This window comes from Hemisphaericaspora subhashii (genome assembly GCF_019202705.1).
Source record: "Hemisphaericaspora subhashii strain CBS 10753 chromosome Unknown scaffold52, whole genome shotgun sequence".
Lineage (NCBI taxonomy): Eukaryota > Fungi > Ascomycota > Pichiomycetes > Serinales > Debaryomycetaceae > Hemisphaericaspora > Hemisphaericaspora subhashii.
This window is the reverse complement of record NW_026057362.1, coordinates 57,988-79,109: the sequence shown is the minus strand read 5'-3', so window position 1 is coordinate 79,109 and position 21,122 is coordinate 57,988. Positions and strand designations below refer to the sequence as shown.

Sequence of the window (21,122 nt, the reverse complement as noted above, 5' to 3'; positions counted from 1 at the left end):
TTCTATATAAGAATTGAAAATTGCCGCTGTTCTAATTCAAAGTGAATGGAAGAAAAAAAATTGAACTGGCAGATTTTTCAGTCACGTGATCATAATATTTTACTGTATACCAAGGTTGATACCATTACGGTAAAATCGTAATCTTACTTTCCATCAAATAAGATTAATCATCAGGTTGGTCTACATAGATCCTTCCTATTGTAGGGAGAGTCCTTCCGATTAGTTCTCATATAAAAAAATTGTAAGTGTACATTTATCGCTGATGTTGTTGAACAATGGGGAAGCCAATTCCAAGATTGATGACCAATTTATCTTGTCTCTTAACCTCCCTCTTCTTCTTTTCTTTAATTATAATAATAGTATACACAAGCAATGAAGATTCATAAAGATCATAAAGACTTCTCAGATGAAGAGTTTGAAAATCTTAAACAAGCAGTTATAAAAGGTATGTCCTTATTCAGTTCCATCAATCTCATAATCCCCATACTAATTATTTCTGTAGCAAAATCTTTATCATATTCTCCATATTCCAAATTTAGGTATGTGAAGCAATGCTCCATAAAACAATAGTCTAATTGTTTCTTATTTACTAACTATAAGATATATGTAGGGTTGGTTGTACAGTAGTTACAGAATCAGGTTTATTAATATCTGGCGCCAATATAGAAAATGCATCATATGGTGGAAGCATATGTGCTGAAAGAACAACTCTATCAAAAGCAATTGTACGTAGACCCCCTCCCTCCATTCTTTTCTGAAAGAAAACACTGTATATACTAACAATTCGATGTAGTTAGAAGGACATACTTCATTCAAAGCTATTGCTATATCAAGTGATCAACTTGATACTATCATCAGTCCATGTGGTATATGTAGACAATTCATTCGAGAGTTTACTCAAGATATTCCAATTTATATGTTTGGCAATGATAATGATGACAAATTTATTAAAGTTTATTTACTGGATTTATTACCATTAAGTTTTGGACCTGAAAATCTTCTTCATAGTTAGATAGCTTGTATATAGATTGGTACATAGTATCGCATAGATTTATCAATTACATCTATTACTAATCTCAAGACATCACCATCTCCTGTCTCAACCTCCTAAAAAAGAAACAAAAAAAAATTTTCAATTTAATTTGCATTTCCTTTTATCTCTACAAGACCAATCAGTAAAGGATAACAATGAGTGTATGTGCAGCTCCTACATGTGGTAAAGAAACCGACTCTCAATTAAAATGTCCTGTATGTTTAAAAGAAGGAATCTCCAATGTATTTTGTAATCAAAATTGTTTCCGTTCAAGTTGGACCAATCATAAATCAATTCATAAAGCAGAAGATGGTAATGAAGAATATAATCCATTTCCTAATTTTACCTTCTCGGGTGATTTAAGACCTCATTATCCATTGACTCCAAGAAGAGCAATTCCTAAACATATCAAATTACCTGATTATGCTGGTAATGGTAGACCAATTAGTGAGATTAAAAATGATCGATTAGGTAAAATCCCAGTATATAGTGGTAAAGATATTGACAAGATTAGAAAAGTGGCCAAGATATCAAGAGAAATTTTGGATATTACTGCCGGTCATATTAAACCTGGGATTACCACTGATGAATTAGATGCAATTTTACATAAAGAATGTATTAAAAGAAATGCATATCCTTCACCTTTGAATTATTATAATTTCCCTAAATCATTTTGTACTTCTATAAATGAAGTTATTTGTCATGGTATTCCCGATAAGACAAAATTACAAGATGGTGATATTATTAATTTAGATGTTACCATTTATTATTTAGGTTTCCATTCTGATCTTAATGAAACTTATTATGTTGGTGATAAAGCAAAAGCCAACCCCGATATTGTAAGATTGGTTGAAACAACAAGAGAAGCCCTTGACTTGGCTATTGCTTATGTGAAACCGGGAATTGCATTCAGAGAATTAGGTAATATAATTGAAGCCCATGCATCCAAAAACAATTGTTCAGTTGTAAGAACTTTCTGCGGACATGGCTGTGGAGAATTATTTCATTGTCAACCAAATATTCCTCATTATGCCAAGAATAAAGCTGTTGGTATAGCTAAGCCAGGTATGGTTTTCACTATTGAACCAATGCTTAATTTGGGAACTTATAAGGATTTACAATGGCCTGATAATTGGACGGCGGTTACACAAGATGGGAAACCATCGGCTCAATTCGAACATATGTTGTTGGTGACTGAAGATGGGGTTGAAGTATTGACTGCAAGAACAGAAACTTCTCCTGGTGGTCCAATACCTAGAATTTAGAGAGAGTAAATTACATATATAAATAGTATAAATATTGCATTGTTTATTTATTGTAATATCTCTTGATCGCTAATTAAATTATCAATTAATGTAGTTTCAATCTTGTTTAGACTATTGGTAAATACATCCATCTTTTTATTAATTACAAGACTACTTCTGTAATTACCATTAATTTCAAATACCCCATGATAAATGCTTAAGATTGGGAATTGTTGTTTTAAAATGATTAAACTTTGATGTAAATGTTTAAGGTACTTATAGCTATTTAATGTATTGGTTAATTCAAGTGTACCTGAATTATTAGACAGATTCAGTATACATAATTTCATAATTTCTCCAGTACAATCAAATAATCCCATTAATAAATCACTAATATCAATAAAGTCAATCTGTAGAGCATCCACTTGATTTAATAATTCCACGGGAATATCTTTATTGTTTAATAAGACAATAAATAGAATAACTTCAAAGTATTGTTCCTTCTCTCTCCCGTTATAGTCTTCTGATTTAATTAATAATTTTATAATATTAATTAACTTATCAAATTGTAATAATTGTTGATGTTTCAAGAAATAACCAAATGTCAAGAATTCAATTAATTCTTCAATTGAATTTGATATTGTACTTCTAAGATTCTTATTAGTGCCATACATTATATTCAATTGATATAATCTATTACTTATCGTTTCTAAATGCTTAAACATTTCATTCTTTATAGAATCATTAATACTTACTCCATTGGTTAAATCTAATCGATGTAAACTAAAGATTAATTTCTTAGAACAATTAGTAATATCTCTACCTATTCTTATAATTTGTTCTCTATCATCTTGTTTAGTATGAAGATATTCTCTTGCTGGTATAAATATCTCTTCTATAATATTCGTCATTGCCCCTTACTGCTACTCTATATCCATTGCCTTATAATAAAAGAGATGCCTTGGGATGCTAAGAATACGCGTCCGGGTAAAGTATTTTCAAATTTTTTTCTTCTGTCTTCTCAGTCAAAGCGTTGAAAAAAAATTGCCATTTGATGCAACAAAACTTATCACCAAAGCAAAGTATCTATCACTTCATCAAAGCAATAGCAAACAGTCATGTCCTCATCGATTCAATTGCTTAATCCTAAAGCAGAGTCATTAAGACGTGCCCAAGCATTACAAGTAAATATAGCTGCTGCTCAAGGACTTCAACAAGTGCTTGCATCTAATTTAGGTCCCAAGGGAACTTTGAAATTATTAGTTGATGGATCTGGTGGATTAAAATTAACAAAAGATGGGAAAGTCTTATTAAGTGAAATGCAAATCCAACATCCTACTGCTGTTATGATTGCAAGAGCGGCTACTGCACAAGATGAAATTACTGGTGATGGTACAACTACCGTGATTTTATTAGTTGGTGAATTATTAAAACAAGCTGAAAGATTTATTAGTGAAGGCGTACATCCAAGAGTTATTGTTGATGGATTTGAAATTGCAAGAGAAGAATCTTTGAAATATTTAGATGAATTTAAACAAATTCCTGACCTGTTTGATAGAGAGTTTCTTTTATCTATTGCCAGATCTTCTTTGGCTACCAAAGTTACTAATGAATTAGCTGATGTATTAACTCCAATTGTAACTGATGCTGTTTTAACTGTTAGAGGTGAAAATAATGACCGTAATTTCGATTTGCATATGATTGAAATCATGACTATGCAACATGGACATTCCAAAGAAACTGAATTAGTTAAAGGTTTAGTATTAGATCATGGTGCTCGTCATCCAGATATGCCAAGAAGAATCGAAAATGCTTATGTCCTTATCCTTAATGTCTCTTTGGAATATGAAAAAACTGAAGTTAATTCTGGATTCTTTTATTCTTCTGCTGAACAACGTGAAAAATTAGTTGCTTCAGAAAGAAAATTTGTTGATGATAAATTAAGAAAAATCATTGAATTAAAAAATGAAGTTTGTGATTTAAATAGTAACAAAGGATTCGTTATAATAAATCAAAAGGGGATTGATCCAATGTCTTTAGATGTATTAGCCAAAAATGGAATATTAGCTCTTAGAAGAGCAAAAAGAAGAAATATGGAAAGATTACAATTAGTTTGTGGTGGTGAAGCTCAAAATTCAGTTGATGATTTAACCCCAGATATCTTGGGTTTTAGTGGATTAGTTTATGAAAATAGTATTGGAGAAGATAAATTCACTTATATAACTGAAAATAAAGATCCAAAAGCTGCCACGATATTAATCAAAGGGTCAAATAACCATATATTACAACAAACTAAAGATGCAATTAGAGATGGATTAAGATCAGTTTCTAATGTTCTTAAAGATCAATCTATCTTACCAGGTGCAGGTGCATTCTATTTAAGTTGTAATCAACATTTATTACATTCCCCAGCAAGTAAATCCTTCCTCAAGGGGAAAAATAAATCTGGTATTAGAGCCTTTTCAGAAGCTTTACTTGTTATCCCTAAAACATTATCTTCGAATGCCGGATTGGATCAATTGGAAACTATTTCAAATTGTCAAGATGAAATTATGGAAGGTCATGTTGTTGGTGTGGACTTGAAGTCAGGAGAACCAATGGATCCTACCGTTGAAGGGATTTGGGATTCTTATAGAGTGGTTAGAAATGCCATTTCAGCAGCTACTGGAATTGCTTCTAATTTGTTATTATGTGATGAATTGTTGAAGGCAGGTAGATCCTCATTGAAGGAAGGTGGTCCAGGTGGTCCAGGCGGAGCACCTCCACAAGGTGGAATGCCTCCTGGTATGCCTCCAATGATGTAGGCGTACCATTTTGGATAGATAAATAGTGTAGTATACTAGCGCAAATTTCCGCAATAAAAAAGGTAGACTGATTAACTTAAAATCACGTACTGTAATTAATTAAATAATATTTTTTAATATTTATAAAAAATAATTTTTTTGAAAATAATAGTTTATTTTTTGTTTTCTGGAATACTTAGCGAGATCAACTTTCAAAAGCCAAAAGGGGATTTAATAGTATAGAACCCTCTTTCTAGTTGAAATAAGGATCCTTTTACAAACGTTTCTGGCCCGTTACCCATCCCCTCATTCTCTTAGCACCCTGTCCAAGAAGTCATTCACATCTTTTGCCCACCACATGATCTTGGTTAGTAGCCATTGACAAGACTAAATACTAAAAAATATTAGATTACCCTTTTAGAAAATATTATTATGATTGGTTCAAACATCTCTTCGGAAAAGAAATTGGTATTTATTCCCCCACACTATGTCCCACCATGAAAATTTAACCTCGACTGTTGAATCGGATATTTTGGCAAAGTGGAACATGATGGGGGCGGTATGCAAGAAAAGTGACATCAATGAATATGATTGGAGATTGTACATGTCATAAGTCGCTAAGCTACACTAGTCAGAGTAACCAAGAGGGAATGACCTTTCATTGACACAGTCATCAAGTTAAATCAAGAATCGCCTGAACAGCTTTTTTGAGGGAGTGCATGTGATTCATGTATGATGACTAATGACCTTCTTCCCCCATTAGTAATCCGCCCTTTAATTCAGGGTGACATAACCAGCAGACTGGGCGATTTCGGAAACGGGTGCAACATGACGTAATAGGGGATTTAATGAACTCATTTGTCTCCACCACTTAATTTTATAGAGGTGAGATACTTCGCTTATTTTGTTGGCGAATTTAAGATTGGGATTTGGTCAGGATGTGGGATGGGTTATAATTGGTCGAACGAAGACTTAGCACATTCTCCTCTTGGATCATTTGAAAGGATTGCAAAACAGATGAGAGTGTTTTCGAAAGGATTGAAAACAGTTGGAAGTCTTTAAAAAGTGACTTGAAATTTGTTGTTGGATGGTCCCTGAGTTAGATAAGATTCCGTGTAGACTAATTTCATTCGAGATTGAACAACCTGTCAGGTGATTTTCAATTATCTAGACAATGGGCTGGGTTTTGGTTAAGAATGTCCAGATTAAGAATTCATACATCTACAATATGTAGAGTGAGTTACATCGAACTCCAACTTCGAAATACTGTTTCATTCGCTAAGCACTTTCTAGAAATCAAACAATAGCATGCGAGAGAGGATATCTCTCATCAATTGAGGCTGGCTGGCTGGAAGAAGTTAAGGAGGATTTTAGGGATAACAACCAGGGACGAGTCCCGGTGGATGCACCAATTGTTATTCTAATATTTGTTTGACTAAATCCAAAGGGGTAAAAAAAGTCAACCAAAAAGAGCAATACTGGAGGCTATATACTCCACTCGGGTATCGTGACATCTCACATTTAAAGCAATTTGCGCCAGTAGCCTCTATAACAATTCAAGGTAAACAAATAGAGAATGGAGATTGGGGAATAGGAGAATGGAAACTGGGTTTAAGTTTAAATTTTGTTGTAAAGGACAACATCACGGGATGCAACTGAAATGGAATTGCTTGAAATTTCAAAATTTATGCTGTAGACTTTTCCTTTCTACGTTAGTCCATCTAAGTTATGTTCTCGCCTAGAACCTCTCAATGTAGGCTTAGACAGTCTGTTGAGCTTCTATATGTGCTATGCCTATCTCCAGCATCAAGCGCTAATACTGACCAGATTAAATCTTTCAACTAGTTATTTCCATACTTACAGTTTCTGCAGAGGCGATTAAGTCTCCGCCAGTTTCCCCCAGTTGATTCTTGCTGTTTTTGATATTCTTTGTATTCCTACTGTAGAAATTAATGTACATGTAATCTATCTTGCCTTTCGCAAACCTACCAGGAAAACCGCTGTCATATTAAGAGTGGCATAGAAGTTAGGGGAGCCCATTGGTAAGGCTAATTCATAAAAAGGGTTCCTCTATACCTTGCCACTTTGGCTGGGGAAATTAGTGAAAGGTGCTGCTGTATCACATCTAATTGAGCACTAAATTTTTCGATACAAAAAATACACAAAATTTTGCAACTATAGTAGTCAAATTTTTTAAAAACCCAGAAATACCCAAATCAATGAATGATACTTATACAAACAGATAAAGAGTTCATACAACTCTTATAAACATAGAGCCATCTTCTGAGTAGAATTCACACTTTTGTTTTACTAGTTTTGCTTTCAAATATTTCACATTCAAGTTAGAGAAATCATCATTGTCATAATAGCCAAGGGGAAAAAGAATACAAACCAGCCATTCTCAATGATCACAGTTTAAAAATGGGGTTGGATCATAACCTTGGGAAATTATTTATTGCATAGCCACCTAGTACAATTGTCTTCAAGATACTAAGTGCCAAGGAGTAAAATATAAACGATTTTGGCTTGTCTGTTGTAAGGAGAACAAGGATCTATGACTTGTATTGTTTTCTTTGTTTTCTGCCTTGGGCGGTTGCAAGTATTGCACAATCTGTCACAATAAATTTCGATACAATAAAATGCAATCAGTGACACATGTATTGTTTTATTGGCGAAACAATTAATAAAAAACTACAGAATTGATAATTACATATTTAAATTATATTTTTTAACAAATATTTTTTTAATGTTTTTTTGTTTTGATTATTATTTAGTTTAGTGATATTTTCTAAGGATTTCTTTTTTTTTTTTCCCGTACTATCAATATTATTCACCATTTGAATGTTACTCTTTATGATCTATAACTTAACTACCATTATATTTAACTTAAATTTCAACTTGAAAAATCAATTAAATAAAATAAATAACAACAAGAAAAACACGAATTTAAGAATAAAGAAAAAGAATTAAAATAAATAGCCGTTATGCGTTAATGCATTTATGCTTGAAATTCTAATATCCTAATGGTATTAAAGTTTTAGAACAAGGATTTTTGTGTGGTTTGAATACACTCGCCCAATTTTAGGTCATCCTACCTATCCCTAATAAAACCCCTCAACGCTTCTAGGATTAAGTACACAGTAAAAAAAATTAGAAATCATGCTTTCCCCCAATTTTCTTTGTATAAATATCACCTTTATCTTCCATTTATCATCAACTTTCCATAAACTTCTTAGTTCAAGAATTTATTTTTTTAGACCCTAACATACAATTCCCGAGGCAAATTAAAACTTAGAAAAAAGTCTTGATAGCCCCCAAAAAACCTTTTTGAAGAAAAAAAAAAGAAAAAAATAAACAAAAATTTCTAAAAAATAGAAGCTTTTTTTGTTTCTCGCAAATACGGCTAGATTTGAGATCTTACTTCCAATTAAGTATTTGCAATTTACAAAGATATTATCTTGATATCAATACATATTACAGACTACAATTAACGACTGCTTAAGCATCGAATATTGGATAACTGTTTGCATTTTTGATGAGTTTGTTGGAACCTCATTAATAAACAGGAGAAAAGGAAACGTCAACAAGAGCCCCCGCCCAACAACTTAACAAAGCATTCTATCAGCTAGTCGTTGACTAGAAAATCACCCAAATAGTTCATTCATTGTCCACTCCTTTAATTGAACTTGTATAATATTTGCATTTTATCTGGTCAAACTTATAACACATAGTATTACCCATGACCAGCTGGACATCACAAAGCTGGAGTGAAAGTAATCCAACCGAGGGCACTTCCAACTCCAATCAGGCAACTGCAACAGCATCTACAGCACTAGAGGTCAATACTACGAGCCAATTACAACCCACGACCCCAGATTCATATCCAACAACTTCAACTTCCACAAATGCAAATCAAACATATAGGTCAACACATCCATCATATCAACTAGGACCTATTCCATCATTGGCCCAAATGCAACATCGTGGAATGTATGCTGCACCTAGCTCAAGCTATCCAACATCAGAGCTAGAAAAACCAACCCAACCAATCCCCCCTTCATATCAACAATATCCTCCATCCTTGACATATTTCTCAGGAGACTTTTTTGGTGGTCCTGAATATGGCGGTAGTCAAATGAATTCAAACCCAAGTGTACCGCGACAACAACTGCATCATGGAATAATGCCGCCAGTTCCTGTACAACCATTCCAAGTACCAGAATATTCTATTCAACCAAATCCACCCCCAGAACAAACTTGGGATCAATTTGGATTACAAACTCAACACCAAGAACTGACAAGTAAAGGAACTATACGACCGTCTAAAGATGGAAAAAAGGCAGGTAAACGACTTAGTAGCAGAAGAAAGTCATCCACTGAGAATGGAAGTGATTCAAGTCCCAAGAGTAGTACTTCAGGTTCTCCAGGTGGAACACAACCAGTTAAGAAAAGATCACGGATGGGTTGTTTAACCTGTCGACAAAGAAAGAAGAGGTGTTGTGAAACTAGACCAAGATGTACTGAATGTTCAAGACTTAGATTGAAATGTACTTGGCCCAAACCGGGTATGGAACATAAAAATAAACCCAAGGATGCGAAGGATGAAGAAAATTATATTAATCATGAAATATATGGAAGGATTAAAGTATTAAGAGGAATTGTTGAATATAAAAGTAAGTAATCACTCTTTCAATTCTTTTGATTTCCAACATGTTGGTAAAAACCATAATTTTCAACCAGACATTTATTTAGGGGATGAAAGATCTCCTCAAAATTCAATTCAAAAATTAAGTTAATACAGAGGTCAATGGCTCATTAACTTTTCTTTATAGTATTATTAGTTTCTTTATTATTAGATGTAGATTATTGTATAGTTTTAATTTCATAAAAGTAGATTCATGCGTGAAGTGAATATATATACCTAACCCTCACAGGTTATTACCGGATTAGGAAGTCTACATTTTTTTTCTTGTTGGTTGGGTGGTTTGTTCTTTACAGTTTCAACAACACACATTTTTTTGTTGGTCCTTAAACTACTAGCGACGGAAGAGTATTCCAACTAACCGATACGACCAATCTTTTGACGCTAGCTCCTACAATGTCATCAATTGCGCCTTCGAATTTGCGAGATAGACAAATCGAGATCTTGGAGCATATGCTTCATTTAAATAAAGAAGGATCAGCCGATTTGACACTTGCTTCAAAAAGTGAAGAAATTATTTGGAAAGTTTTGGTATTGGATAATAAATCAAGAGGTGTAATATCTTCCGTATTAAGAGTGAATGATTTATTAAGATGTGGAATCACCGTCCATTCTTTAATCAATTCAAATAGATCTCCATTGCCTGACGTTCCTGTCATTTATTTTGTTGAACCAACAATTGAAAATATATTGCAAATTATTGATGATCTTAATCAAGATAAATATGATTCATTTTATATAAATTTTACCACTTCAATCAATAGAGAACTCTTGGAGGAATTTGCTAAGAAAGTTTCTGTTTCAGGAAAATCTTTCAAAATTAAACAAGTTTATGATCAATATCTTGATTTTATTGTTACTGAACCAAATTTATTTTCATTAAATTTACCTCGAATTTTCACAAGATTTAATACCGCTGGAACTGATGAAGATACAATTCATCAATTGGTCGATAGGATTGCTCAAGGTTTACTTTCAACTATTATAGCTATGGATACTGTCCCAGTAATACGGGCACAACAACATGGACCGGCAGAATTTGTAGCTTCTCAATTGGATTTGAAACTAAGAGACTACTTGAGCAATTCAAGAAATACTGGAGCCGGTAGTAGTCAATCGATACATCAGAGACCTGTTTTGATATTGTTGGATAGGAACTTTGATTTAACTTCGATGTTTTCCCATTCATGGATTTATCAATGTATGGTTAGTGATGTTTTCACATTACAAAGGAATACCATCAAGATTAGAAAATATACAAAGGAATCAACAGATCCATCTATAAAGAGTTATGATGTTGATCCTAGAGATTTCTTCTGGAATAAATATTCTCAATTACCATTTCCAGATGTGGTAGAGAATGCAGATGCCGAATTGAATGCTTATAAAAATGATGCAAAAGAAGTTACCAGTAAGACAGGTCTTAGTTCTTTACATGATATCGATCCAAATGCCAATGATACCGCCAATATCCAACAAGCAGTTGAGAAATTACCTGAATTGACTGCAAGAAAAGCAACTCTAGATATGCATATGGATATATTAGCAGCACTTATTAGTGAATTACAAGCTAAAACTTTGGATAAATTTTTCGAAATTGAACAAAATGCAAATGATCCCAAAGAATTGAAGGAATTCCTTGATTTATTGCCAATAGACAGTGAAAGAGATAGTTCCTCAGATAAATTGCGTACTTTAATTATATTGACATTAGTTGCTGATGTAGGGTCAGAGTATGTCTCTAAAGCCAAACAAATTTTTAGAGATAAATATCCCCATATTGACTTGTCAGCTCTTGATTATATTCTTAAATTCAAGGAAAATTCAAAGTTGGCCAACTTAACTTCGTTAAGTAATAGTGCATCACAAAAGAACTCTTATAACAATCAACAAGCAAACTTGAATTCATCGGCTCTTTTAAGTGGGTTATCATCGAAATTGTATGGATTAACTGAAGGTAGAATTTCAGAAGGATTAAGTTCTATAGCAACAAGAATAAAGAGTTTTATCCCAGAAAAGAAACAATTACCAATCACTAATATAATTGAAGCAATTATGGAACCAAATAATGCTTCGGCAAATTATGTTCAATTAACCGATGAATATTTATATTTGGATCCAAAATCAAGAGGGGGTCATTCAAAACCACCAAGAAGGCAATCCTATCAAGAAGCGTTTGTATTTGTTGTTGGAGGAGGTAACTATCTAGAATATCAAAACTTACAAGAATGGGCTTCTGAACCGGGGAAGTCACCCAGGAAAGTTGTATATGGAAGCACGGACATTATTTCTCCAACTGGCTTCATAGAAGAATGTAATGAGTTGGGCAAAAACTAGTTTTTAGAAGTGTATTTCTCTTTTATTAATACGATAATTATAGGAAAGATTGTTAGTTAACTCTACTTAAAGGAAGTTTTTATTTGATTCTAAAACTCTAATTGAACGACGAGAATCTAAGAATAATAATTCACATTCTTCGATGTCTTGAACATCTATTTCAGAACGTCCAGCAGTGGAACTGAGAACACCTGCAGGTGTTAATAATTGCAAGGCATAACGTAAAGAAATACGAAGTCCATGTTCAGCTACCTTTTCCAATGCTTCAGGGGTAATTGTTAATCCTTCTAATGCTGCACGTTTTGATATAATGATCTTAATTTCTTCTTGATTATATGGTAAAGTTCTCACAATCAAAAGCCTATCAATCAAATCAGGTGGACAACCATGTGGAGCTTTACGATCATCATCCGATCCCTTAACAGTGGTCAAACCTCTATTTGATGCCAATACCACAATTGGGGCAATGGTGCTTTCTAATGCTCTATTCAAATAGGTGAAAATTTCCATATCTAACATATTGACTTCGTCAATAAATAAAACACCTGGGATTAATTCTGCGACACCTTGATCAATATATTTGGATACAACCTTATTCACTTCAGTTCGTAATTTATCAGTAATTTCAGTTTTTCTTGGTTTCAAAAGTTGTCCCATCATAGACAAAACATCTTGTCCTCCTTGAGGTCTTGCATTGGCAACATCCAAATCATGTAAAGTGACATCTTGAACTATTTCTTTTTTCTTATGAACTTCTCCCTTTGGTAATGGAACATATTCTTCTGCTTCAAGATCGAATTCAGTGGCATAAGCATCAGATCTTCCTACTCTCTTAACAGCACCAGTATTTGCTTCAATATAAATGACATCACCAACTGTTACTCTTTCTTTTTGAATACTTTCGTAAATACTTGGATCTAATCTAAGACTCTTAGTACCCTTTGCTGTTTTTAAACCCACAACAACATGACTTATTGTTTTACCATAACCACCCAAAGGATTTTCAGCTTCTTCTGGAGTAAGATCAATCACTTCACCTTCATATACTTCTTTAATTTCCTTTATTCTTAACCCAATTGCTCTTCTGAAATTTTCCATTAATGCTGAAGTTTTCTTTACTTCTGCTGAATAAAGCTCTGATCCTACAATAGGACAAAATGGGACTTTTGGACCCAATTCTTGAGATATTGCCAATGCCAAAGCGGTTTTCCCCGTAGCTGGAGGTCCGGCAATTAATATAGCTTTCCCGGACATCTTCTTAGATTTGATCAAGTCGACGATAATCCCACATGCTTCTCTGGCATCTGTTTGACCAACAAATCCACCTTCGATATTTTTGGCAATTCCATGTTCGTTAAGTCCCAATCCTTTGATGTGAGTATGTGCTGCCGTTCTGCTTTCCCTTGCTTGGGTATCTTTAACTTCGCTTATTTGTACCATCTTCTTATTGGTTTGTAATTGACTCTCTATGGGTGATGCTTCCGTACGGTAGAATTGGTATGTTTTTTTTTCAAGCTTTTTGCCCTTTGAAAAATTCCATCCCAATGAGATTCTAATATGCAGGATATTTGAAATTTTCATTTATAACTGGTTATATTAGTAACATATCCGACTCTTACGAAATGAGAGAGAGAAGTTTCAAGAAGAAGTACAATACAGCAACTATCTATTAAGCTATTACTTTACTCTATTTACTAACCCTATTCGTCATCCGGAAGTTCCATCTCATCGTTAGGCTCTTTGGGCTCTTGTGATTCACTCCATTGGGTTACGTCATCAATATAACTCAATATAGTTTCTACGGATCGACTGTCTTTAGTACAATCTAAGGGCAAGAATTGAACCATTCCGAAATCGTCAACTAAATTGGCAATTAATTTGTTTAATTTGGCAAATTTAGGATTGAAACTGTCATCTTGTTTGCTTAATAGCAATGGATCCGGGTTTAAGAACTTCTTCAATTGCTTCTTACTATATTCGTCTTTCACTAAATCCACTTTAGATAATATATTGATGTGAGGCAATTCCAATAAGATCATAGCTGACATGGCACTTAAGGCTCCGGAGAAAAACTTTGAATTATCCACAATGAAAGGAGCTTCCAATAAATAGGTAGCACAAAGGTTAAAATTAAGTGATTGTTGTAAGTGTTTCACTATGGTTGGTAATACAGGGATATGGGTATATAACTCAATCTGACCAGGACAATCAAATATTAAATATTCATCATTATACTCCCCAATTTCTTCATCCAACCAATCCAAGTTATTCAATAAAAACTCAAAACAGTATATTAAACCCCCATTAGGACCTAGTTGCATTTCCTCCATTACATCTTGCAATGATATCAAATCTCGAATATCTATGGTAAATTCATATTCAGTTGGTTCTGCTGCTGGATCAAGATTTACTATGTGAGCACGACGTCCAGTGGTTTGCATATAAGATATTATAGAATTACAGAAAGTGGATTTACCAGCCCCTGCTGGCCCTAGTACCAATACACCTGTTCTTGACATGTTTCTATTTGAGATTGAGTGTCTTCTACCAAGAAGGAGAATTCAGAGAAATTTCGAGATGACCAGAATTGTTAAGAAGGCCCGCGAGGTCGTGTACTTTTTCCTAAAAAATTGTCTATCTAAAAGTTTAAAGTTTACTAACTTCTACACCAACAATCATCATAATCATTTTCAATTTGAATCATTACATCAATCGAAACACTTTCAAATATTCGTTCGCATTGTCTTTTGATAAAGGAACTATTCTCTCCTCGGTAGATTTGTATGTGGACGTAACCATTTATAGAATTTTCCGAATTTGGCCAAAATCGTGGAGTAGTAAATGATCGCACGCCTTTAATCTCTGAGATGTCATGTAAAGCCCCTCTAATTTGGTCTTCTCTCTTCTTGCCTATCTTCAAAAGTAAAGTCGATGCGGTTGACTTTATTAATGGGACCGCAGAAATGAAAATCATGAATGCAATTATTAACGAAGCAGTGGGATCAAATCCTTCCCATTGGAATATCCTCGTTAATATTGTGGAAATAACCACTCCCACTGAACCCAATGCATCTGCCAAAATATGTAAGAAGATTCCTCTCATGTTGTCATTCATGTGACCGTGTCCATGATCATCAGCATCATGGCCATCGTGCAGATGCTTATCATGGACCTCTTTGTCCTTGGGAACATTATCAATACTGTTGCTCTCAGAAGACGCGTGGGAATGTGAATGTGCATGTGAATGCGAGTGTGCGTGGGCTTGAGAATGCGAGTGTGAATGGGAATGGGAATGGGAATGACCGTGATTGAATGCAAAAATTCCTACCAAATTAACTAAAAGCCCCAAAATAGAAACAATAATCAATTCATTGGTTCTTTGTAAACGGATTGGATTAAATAATCTTCCTATTGCTTCGAACATGATTGATCCACTTATTCCAATTAAAAGAGTTCCATTGGTGAAACCAGCTAAAATTTCAAAATTGCGCAAGCCAAAGGGATATTTCCCATTTGGATCAATCTCGTGCTTTGAAAGAATCCCAGCAACCAATCCCAAGGCAAGAGACATACAATCTAGAGCCATGTGCAACGAGTCGGAAAGTAGTCCCAAGGATCTGGATCTGAAGGAATAAAGGAATTGTACGAACATAAAACTCAAATTTAAAAGCAAAAAATTGAATATTGCTCGGTTATCCTCATGACTTATCAACTGCCTTAATATTGAAGATGGCTTTTTGTATCCCTTACCAGTCTCCACGTTCAACAGACTTTCAAATCGTGGCTTAATGATTAATGTTAAAGCACTGTTAATACCTTGTTCAATCAGGAGGCCCTGTCCCGAAACGATGTATTCAAACACGGTGGATAGAACTGCCACAATCAAGGGATTGAACCGATTCTTCTTGATATCGATTTCCTGGGATGCTATAAGAAACACTGCCCAACTAGCCAAATTCACGCCGAGAATACTAAGGCTTATGTATTCTCGCTTATAGAATATAATAGTAAAGCCAGTCACAAAGGCAATACCAAACAAAACGGACTTCGACACATTCATCAAAATTAAGTTTAAGGATGCAGCTTTCAACTTCCTTATCATAATGTAGAACCCAATGATGAGCAATGCATACGCTGAAATTATTCTAATTATTGCACTCTGGTCGCCTCTATACTTGTAGCAGTCTCCAGTGAACGAAAATATCGTATAAAGATTCCACGGGTCTAAAACCAATCCAATGCATAACAAAGCTGCCCTAGTAAACAGCAAATATGATGAGGAAAATTGTATCAAAAATGCACCAGTCAATAATGTAAGAGTTGTAAACACGTTAGATTTTGATCCTGTACCTTCCTGGCCACTGCCGGGATTTGTCAGTAGGAAAATTGAAAGCCTAGTGAAAAATGTAGCAATTAGTATAAATGCAGATGAAAGGAAAACATTCAATAGTATGCTAGTTCCAATATTTCCGGAGTCAATACTGGATGTAGCATTCAAGTGATGGGACAAGAATATAATTGGATACGCCAGAAGCAAAGGTAGGGAACCCAAAAATGTCGAAAGCAAGGACGCCTGGTTGGTGGAGTTGGTATTCGATGGTTCGTCGACGGAATCACTAGTACTGAGGGGAGGTACTAAGTAAGAATTGTTCGGGAGACCATAGCTCGAAGTATATGGATTATCTAAATCTTGGGTAGACTCCATTGGTTGATTAGTACGCTGAAACTTATTGATTTTCTCTGATCCACTGATGGTTGGAGGTTGTTCTGGTCGAGTGTCGATATTTCATATTCAGGAATGAGAAAGCCGCCGGCACACACGAAAAAAAAACCTACTAATTCTGTACAATAATTAAAATTAATTCTATTTAAAAACATCTAAAAGTTTATACTACATTAATACTACTGTTTCTACACTTAGTTATTGGTAGAGACTCCCATATTGCTTATGTAACTGATGGCATCATTCTTCATTCTTTCTTTGGTTTTATTGCTCCAATGCAATTCTTTGGCCATGATGTCAACTACACCGTCAACAGCAGTCAATGCCTCTTTGGCATTTAAGAACGCCAATCTTGTTCTTCTAGCTAAGAAATCTACTGGTGTTCTGACATATTCATATTTAAGAGCGTATTTCAATTCAGCAATTGTGAATGGTTCTTCAAATCTCTTATAATTCAAATAGTTTTCTGGAGAAGAAGTTGATTGCGAAGGGTTAAATGATTTGGCACTAGCTAATGATACTGGTAACTTGTTGTAATCATTAGCCCTATATAATTCCAAAATCAATGGAGATCTGGATCCATAATTATTTGCCAAGTGATTAGCTAATTTCAAAGGAATCCTGTATTCATGAATTAATCTTGCAGCGTAATTTTTTGAATAATCTTCACCACCAGCTAAAATCAATTTATTGGTTTGGCAAGGTTTGAATTGTTTCCCATCGAAGTCAAAGTTCTTAATTACATGATCCACGGTTTGTTCTGCCATTTCACGATACGTTGTCCACTTCCCACCAGAAATAGTTACCAAACCGGAAGGTGATTGAGTAAGCAAATGAGAACGAACTATACCTTCTGTAGAACCCTCATTCTCTTCTGTAACAGTAGCTGGGTCTCTTACTAAAGGTCTAATACCGGACCAGGCAGATAACACGTCCTCTCTTTTGACTGGGAATGAAATATACTTTTGAAGCTCTTTCAAGATATCTTGAATTTCAGCTTCAGTGGGAACAGGATGTTCAGGAACACTCTTCAATGCTGTATCGGTAGTACCAGCAAGTACCTTTCCTTGCCATGGCAAAAAGAACATAACACGACCATCAGAAGGAGATGGGTCCAACAAACCAACTTCATCGGAACAGTAATATTCAGGTAAAACAATATGGACCCCGGAAGAAGGGACAACCATTCTTGGCTTACGCTCTTCCTTTGGAGGCAATCCTTGTGGGTGTTCATCCATTTCTAAAATCTTATCAGCGAATGGACCGGTAGCGTTCACAACTGAGGTAGCTTTGATTTCATAAATTTCATTGGTTTCTAAATCTTGAGCTTTAACACCCACAACTTTACCAGAATCATCCTTTAACAACTGATTAACTTGGAAATAGTTCAAAACGGTTGCCCCATTTTCAATCGCAGTAATTGCCAATGTCGAGTTCATTCTTGCATCATTAAAAGTACCATCATGATAAATACAACTTGCCTTTAAGTTGGAGCTATCCAACATAGGAGCAATTGCAGTGGTAATTTCTTTGGAAAATATGGTAGAGGAACGCAAATTTTGATAGCCGGCAAACCAATCATACATTTTGCACCCAGCAAAGAAATATGGAATCTGCCACCACGTGTATACAGGAATCATAATTGGTAGTATTCCACACAAATGAGGTGCTGTTCTTAACATGTTTGCTCTTTCATTCAAAGCTTCTATAACTAAATCTAATTGTGCTTTGGACAAACCGAAAATAGCTTTTTCCAAATAACGGACACCACCATGTGCCATTTTAGTTGATTTGGAAGAAGTACCTGAAGCAAAATCTTCTTTTTCTAAAAGACACACATTCATTCCACGTGTCACAGCATCAAGTACAGTACCTGAACCTACTGCTCCACCTCCGATAATCAACATATCGAATTTCTTCGTGGTTTTTAAATTCTCTACTAATGCATCACGAGATGGTGGGGCCCCCAAAGACTTCTGTAATGGCTTGTATGAAGTAACTAATTCCGGTGGGTTAGCTGGTTTGATGAAATCCAAGTATACCACAGTCCCTCCAAGGATCGCCCCAGTAGCAATAGCCGTTTTAGCTAAAGCTGACCTTAAAATTCTTGACATGATTCTCTGTAGATCTGGGAAATTACGTTAACCACTGATTCTAGACTTCTATGTTTTTAGGTAGAAATGTCAAAGTACAAGTTGGTTCTTCTTGGGAAAGCAAGTTTGGGTATTGTGTCACCAAAATTGTACGCTTGTGGTGGGTTCAGATGAGAAATAAGTCGAAAGTAAATGGATGATTATTTATATCCATCTTGAAACTCCAACGGCTTTTTAATTTGCCCTGTGATTATTTTTTTTCAGATTCTCTTTCTTTGTCTCGGGTCACTGCAGAAAAATATTTTTTAGAAAAAAACAATAAATTCTGGACATTTTGTACATTTTTCTTTCCGAGAATTAAATGTTTATATTATTCTATTGTTCTATATTTTAATTAGGGCGGAGGTAGATACTGGAGAGGAAATGTGGTTATTGGGGTATTATTTATTCTAATTTGAGAATCAAGAGTTTAAGTAGCTACGTGGTTAATTCAACAATAAACAGCAAGAATTTTTGGTAGACAAACTGGCAAAATAGATCAAGGCACTTCAGTGAACGGCACAGCTAGGTAGAAGCACCTGAGACGCAGTTTCTCTTTCCCTTATAAGACTGCTGAGTTTGCTGGGATATATTTGATGACATTTTACTTTACTTCTTCGAAGAAAATAAGTTCATTGATATTTGCCAAGCCATTGATTGCAAAGTTGACATGATCTGACGCCAATTGACTTCTCATCTGCCAAGGTTCCCCGCTTTGCTTGCCCCTCGCACCGTTCGAAAAAAATTAGCCTAGAGAACAATGAATAACGGTGACCCCGGTATTGTTTTGAAGTAAAATGTGGTCTCCCGTGGAGTTTTCTCGATATTGATGTATGGCTAATGGCTAGAAACGATATTTGGTGTGATGCAGAATCGCATATTTTTCCCAGCTCCCACGAACCTGATCTGTTTCCCCTATCGAATTCCGATGTAGCCCACGGCTTTATTGCGAAAAGCAATACATCGAAGGCTTGAAACAATAGAAAGATATGATCAACACTCGACCAATTAAATCTCAATGGACACAAAGATTAACTTGGAATTTGAACTAATGCATGGACTAAATTACCGTTGAGAGATTCTTGGTTGACTTTTAGCGATTGTTCGGACTCTTAGTTCAGCTCCTCATCGTCTTCAAACGCAGTGAAATAGGTCTATTAGAATAGTTAACTCGTAACAAGAAGATACTCCTGAAGACTCGAACACAAATTAAGACCATTTTACTACCCAGAAAGTCAAGTGGGCATCTGCTGGCGGGGCTTGAATAGACAAAGTACGGAGTTATGAAGTAATTTCCGCAACTTTAAAGTTTACTTTTGTGTTCGTTTCTTCATATAATATCATCTCAAGACATAACAGTTTAGGCGAGATAGTACTCTCCACAAGATTTCTTTTGATCAACGAAGCAATTGAAATTTTAACTGCAATTTGTGTGCCTCGTTATTAGTTTCCGTAGGAAAAGTTTACATAAAATGACGATTCGATTAGACTACGACAGCAAGCTTTAACAAATATGAAGACAAATTCGATTACTATCTAATTAATAGGAATAAAAGAATAAACATTGTAGTATGCGAGGAAAGTACCTTGAAATCGAAACCCAAATTAAACCTTGTAAATTTCGATGATTTTTCGCCAAATTCTGTTATAAAAATACATTGAAAAAGAATCAAAACTGGTAGAAGAAATGTAAACCTTTTGACTTAGAGACGAATACCTCTTTTCACAATTTTGCTGTCAATATCTTAGGATTTCAAGAAGGCAAGTAAATGCTTGCAGATATCTTCATAGCAATCTCCATAGCCGGACATTACTTCACTAGTTAAGGGATCTCACTAATAAAGGTTCCCAAATACCTGAGCAGAACTTTGCATCCGTCTACGTTCAAAGTACTAGCTACTTTATTGGTAGTAGGAACATCGGCTAAACGTTCCAAAAATGGGTTCCAATAAGAAGTATTGGGAAATCTCGTAGGTATTTTAACTTTAAAAGAGAGGAGTAAATCTAGAAAACCTGAGATGTAGGTTCATTCCAGTTGATTTTTTTTTCTCCCATAATTATAATTCAGGGGCCAAATTTTATTCATACGTGGCAGACGTTGTCGTATAGAAACATTCCAAGTGTGCAAACAACCAGAAAAATGAATGTTCCTTCCGACAATGGAATTT

At 34.9% G+C, this 21,122-nt stretch overlaps 10 protein-coding genes across 10 annotated transcripts; 5 read left to right on the top strand and 5 right to left on the bottom strand. All coding sequences in view use genetic code 12, as the record gives it.

Moving 5' to 3' along the window:
• Positions 1 to 372: 372 nt before the first annotated feature.
• Positions 373 to 1,012, top strand: J8A68_004731 (cytidine deaminase; the record flags this gene model as incomplete). Its single annotated transcript, XM_049408721.1, has 2 exons — positions 373 to 445; positions 798 to 1,012. The coding sequence occupies 2 exons, from the start codon at positions 373 to 375 to the stop codon at positions 1,010 to 1,012; spliced, it is 288 nt and encodes a 95-aa protein (XP_049262016.1).
• A 176-nt stretch (positions 1,013 to 1,188) lies between these two features.
• J8A68_004730 (methionine aminopeptidase) lies at positions 1,189 to 2,298 on the top strand (the record flags this gene model as incomplete). Its single annotated transcript, XM_049408720.1, has 1 exon — positions 1,189 to 2,298. One exon carries the CDS (start codon positions 1,189 to 1,191, stop codon positions 2,296 to 2,298), a length of 1,110 nt encoding a protein of 369 aa, XP_049262015.1.
• A 47-nt stretch (positions 2,299 to 2,345) lies between these two features.
• On the bottom strand, positions 2,346 to 3,188 carry J8A68_004729 (uncharacterized protein; the record flags this gene model as incomplete). Its single annotated transcript, XM_049408719.1, has 1 exon — positions 2,346 to 3,188. The coding sequence occupies one exon, from the start codon at positions 3,186 to 3,188 to the stop codon at positions 2,346 to 2,348; it is 843 nt and encodes a 280-aa protein (XP_049262014.1).
• A 207-nt stretch (positions 3,189 to 3,395) lies between these two features.
• On the top strand, positions 3,396 to 5,081 carry CCT6 (chaperonin-containing T-complex subunit; the record flags this gene model as incomplete). The annotated part of the gene is made up of 1 exon (XM_049408718.1): positions 3,396 to 5,081. One exon carries the CDS (start codon positions 3,396 to 3,398, stop codon positions 5,079 to 5,081), a length of 1,686 nt encoding a protein of 561 aa, XP_049262013.1.
• A 3,718-nt stretch (positions 5,082 to 8,799) lies between these two features.
• CZF1 (Zn(II)2Cys6 transcription factor CZRF1) lies at positions 8,800 to 9,741 on the top strand (the record flags this gene model as incomplete). Its single annotated transcript, XM_049408717.1, has 1 exon — positions 8,800 to 9,741. The coding sequence occupies one exon, from the start codon at positions 8,800 to 8,802 to the stop codon at positions 9,739 to 9,741; it is 942 nt and encodes a 313-aa protein (XP_049262012.1).
• A 417-nt stretch (positions 9,742 to 10,158) lies between these two features.
• On the top strand, positions 10,159 to 12,099 carry J8A68_004726 (syntaxin-binding protein; the record flags this gene model as incomplete). The annotated part of the gene is made up of 1 exon (XM_049408716.1): positions 10,159 to 12,099. The coding sequence occupies one exon, from the start codon at positions 10,159 to 10,161 to the stop codon at positions 12,097 to 12,099; it is 1,941 nt and encodes a 646-aa protein (XP_049262011.1).
• A 66-nt stretch (positions 12,100 to 12,165) lies between these two features.
• J8A68_004725 (RuvB family ATP-dependent DNA helicase pontin) lies at positions 12,166 to 13,680 on the bottom strand (the record flags this gene model as incomplete). Its single annotated transcript, XM_049408715.1, has 1 exon — positions 12,166 to 13,680. One exon carries the CDS (start codon positions 13,678 to 13,680, stop codon positions 12,166 to 12,168), a length of 1,515 nt encoding a protein of 504 aa, XP_049262010.1.
• A 119-nt stretch (positions 13,681 to 13,799) lies between these two features.
• On the bottom strand, positions 13,800 to 14,618 carry J8A68_004724 (putative signal sequence-binding GTPase; the record flags this gene model as incomplete). Its single annotated transcript, XM_049408713.1, has 1 exon — positions 13,800 to 14,618. One exon carries the CDS (start codon positions 14,616 to 14,618, stop codon positions 13,800 to 13,802), a length of 819 nt encoding a protein of 272 aa, XP_049262009.1.
• Positions 14,619 to 14,755: 137 nt separating this feature from the next.
• J8A68_004723 (metal cation transporter) lies at positions 14,756 to 16,804 on the bottom strand (the record flags this gene model as incomplete). The annotated part of the gene is made up of 1 exon (XM_049408712.1): positions 14,756 to 16,804. One exon carries the CDS (start codon positions 16,802 to 16,804, stop codon positions 14,756 to 14,758), a length of 2,049 nt encoding a protein of 682 aa, XP_049262008.1.
• A 212-nt stretch (positions 16,805 to 17,016) lies between these two features.
• GUT2 (glycerol-3-phosphate dehydrogenase) lies at positions 17,017 to 18,936 on the bottom strand (the record flags this gene model as incomplete). Its single annotated transcript, XM_049408711.1, has 1 exon — positions 17,017 to 18,936. One exon carries the CDS (start codon positions 18,934 to 18,936, stop codon positions 17,017 to 17,019), a length of 1,920 nt encoding a protein of 639 aa, XP_049262007.1.
• Positions 18,937 to 21,122: the final 2,186 nt, after the last annotated feature.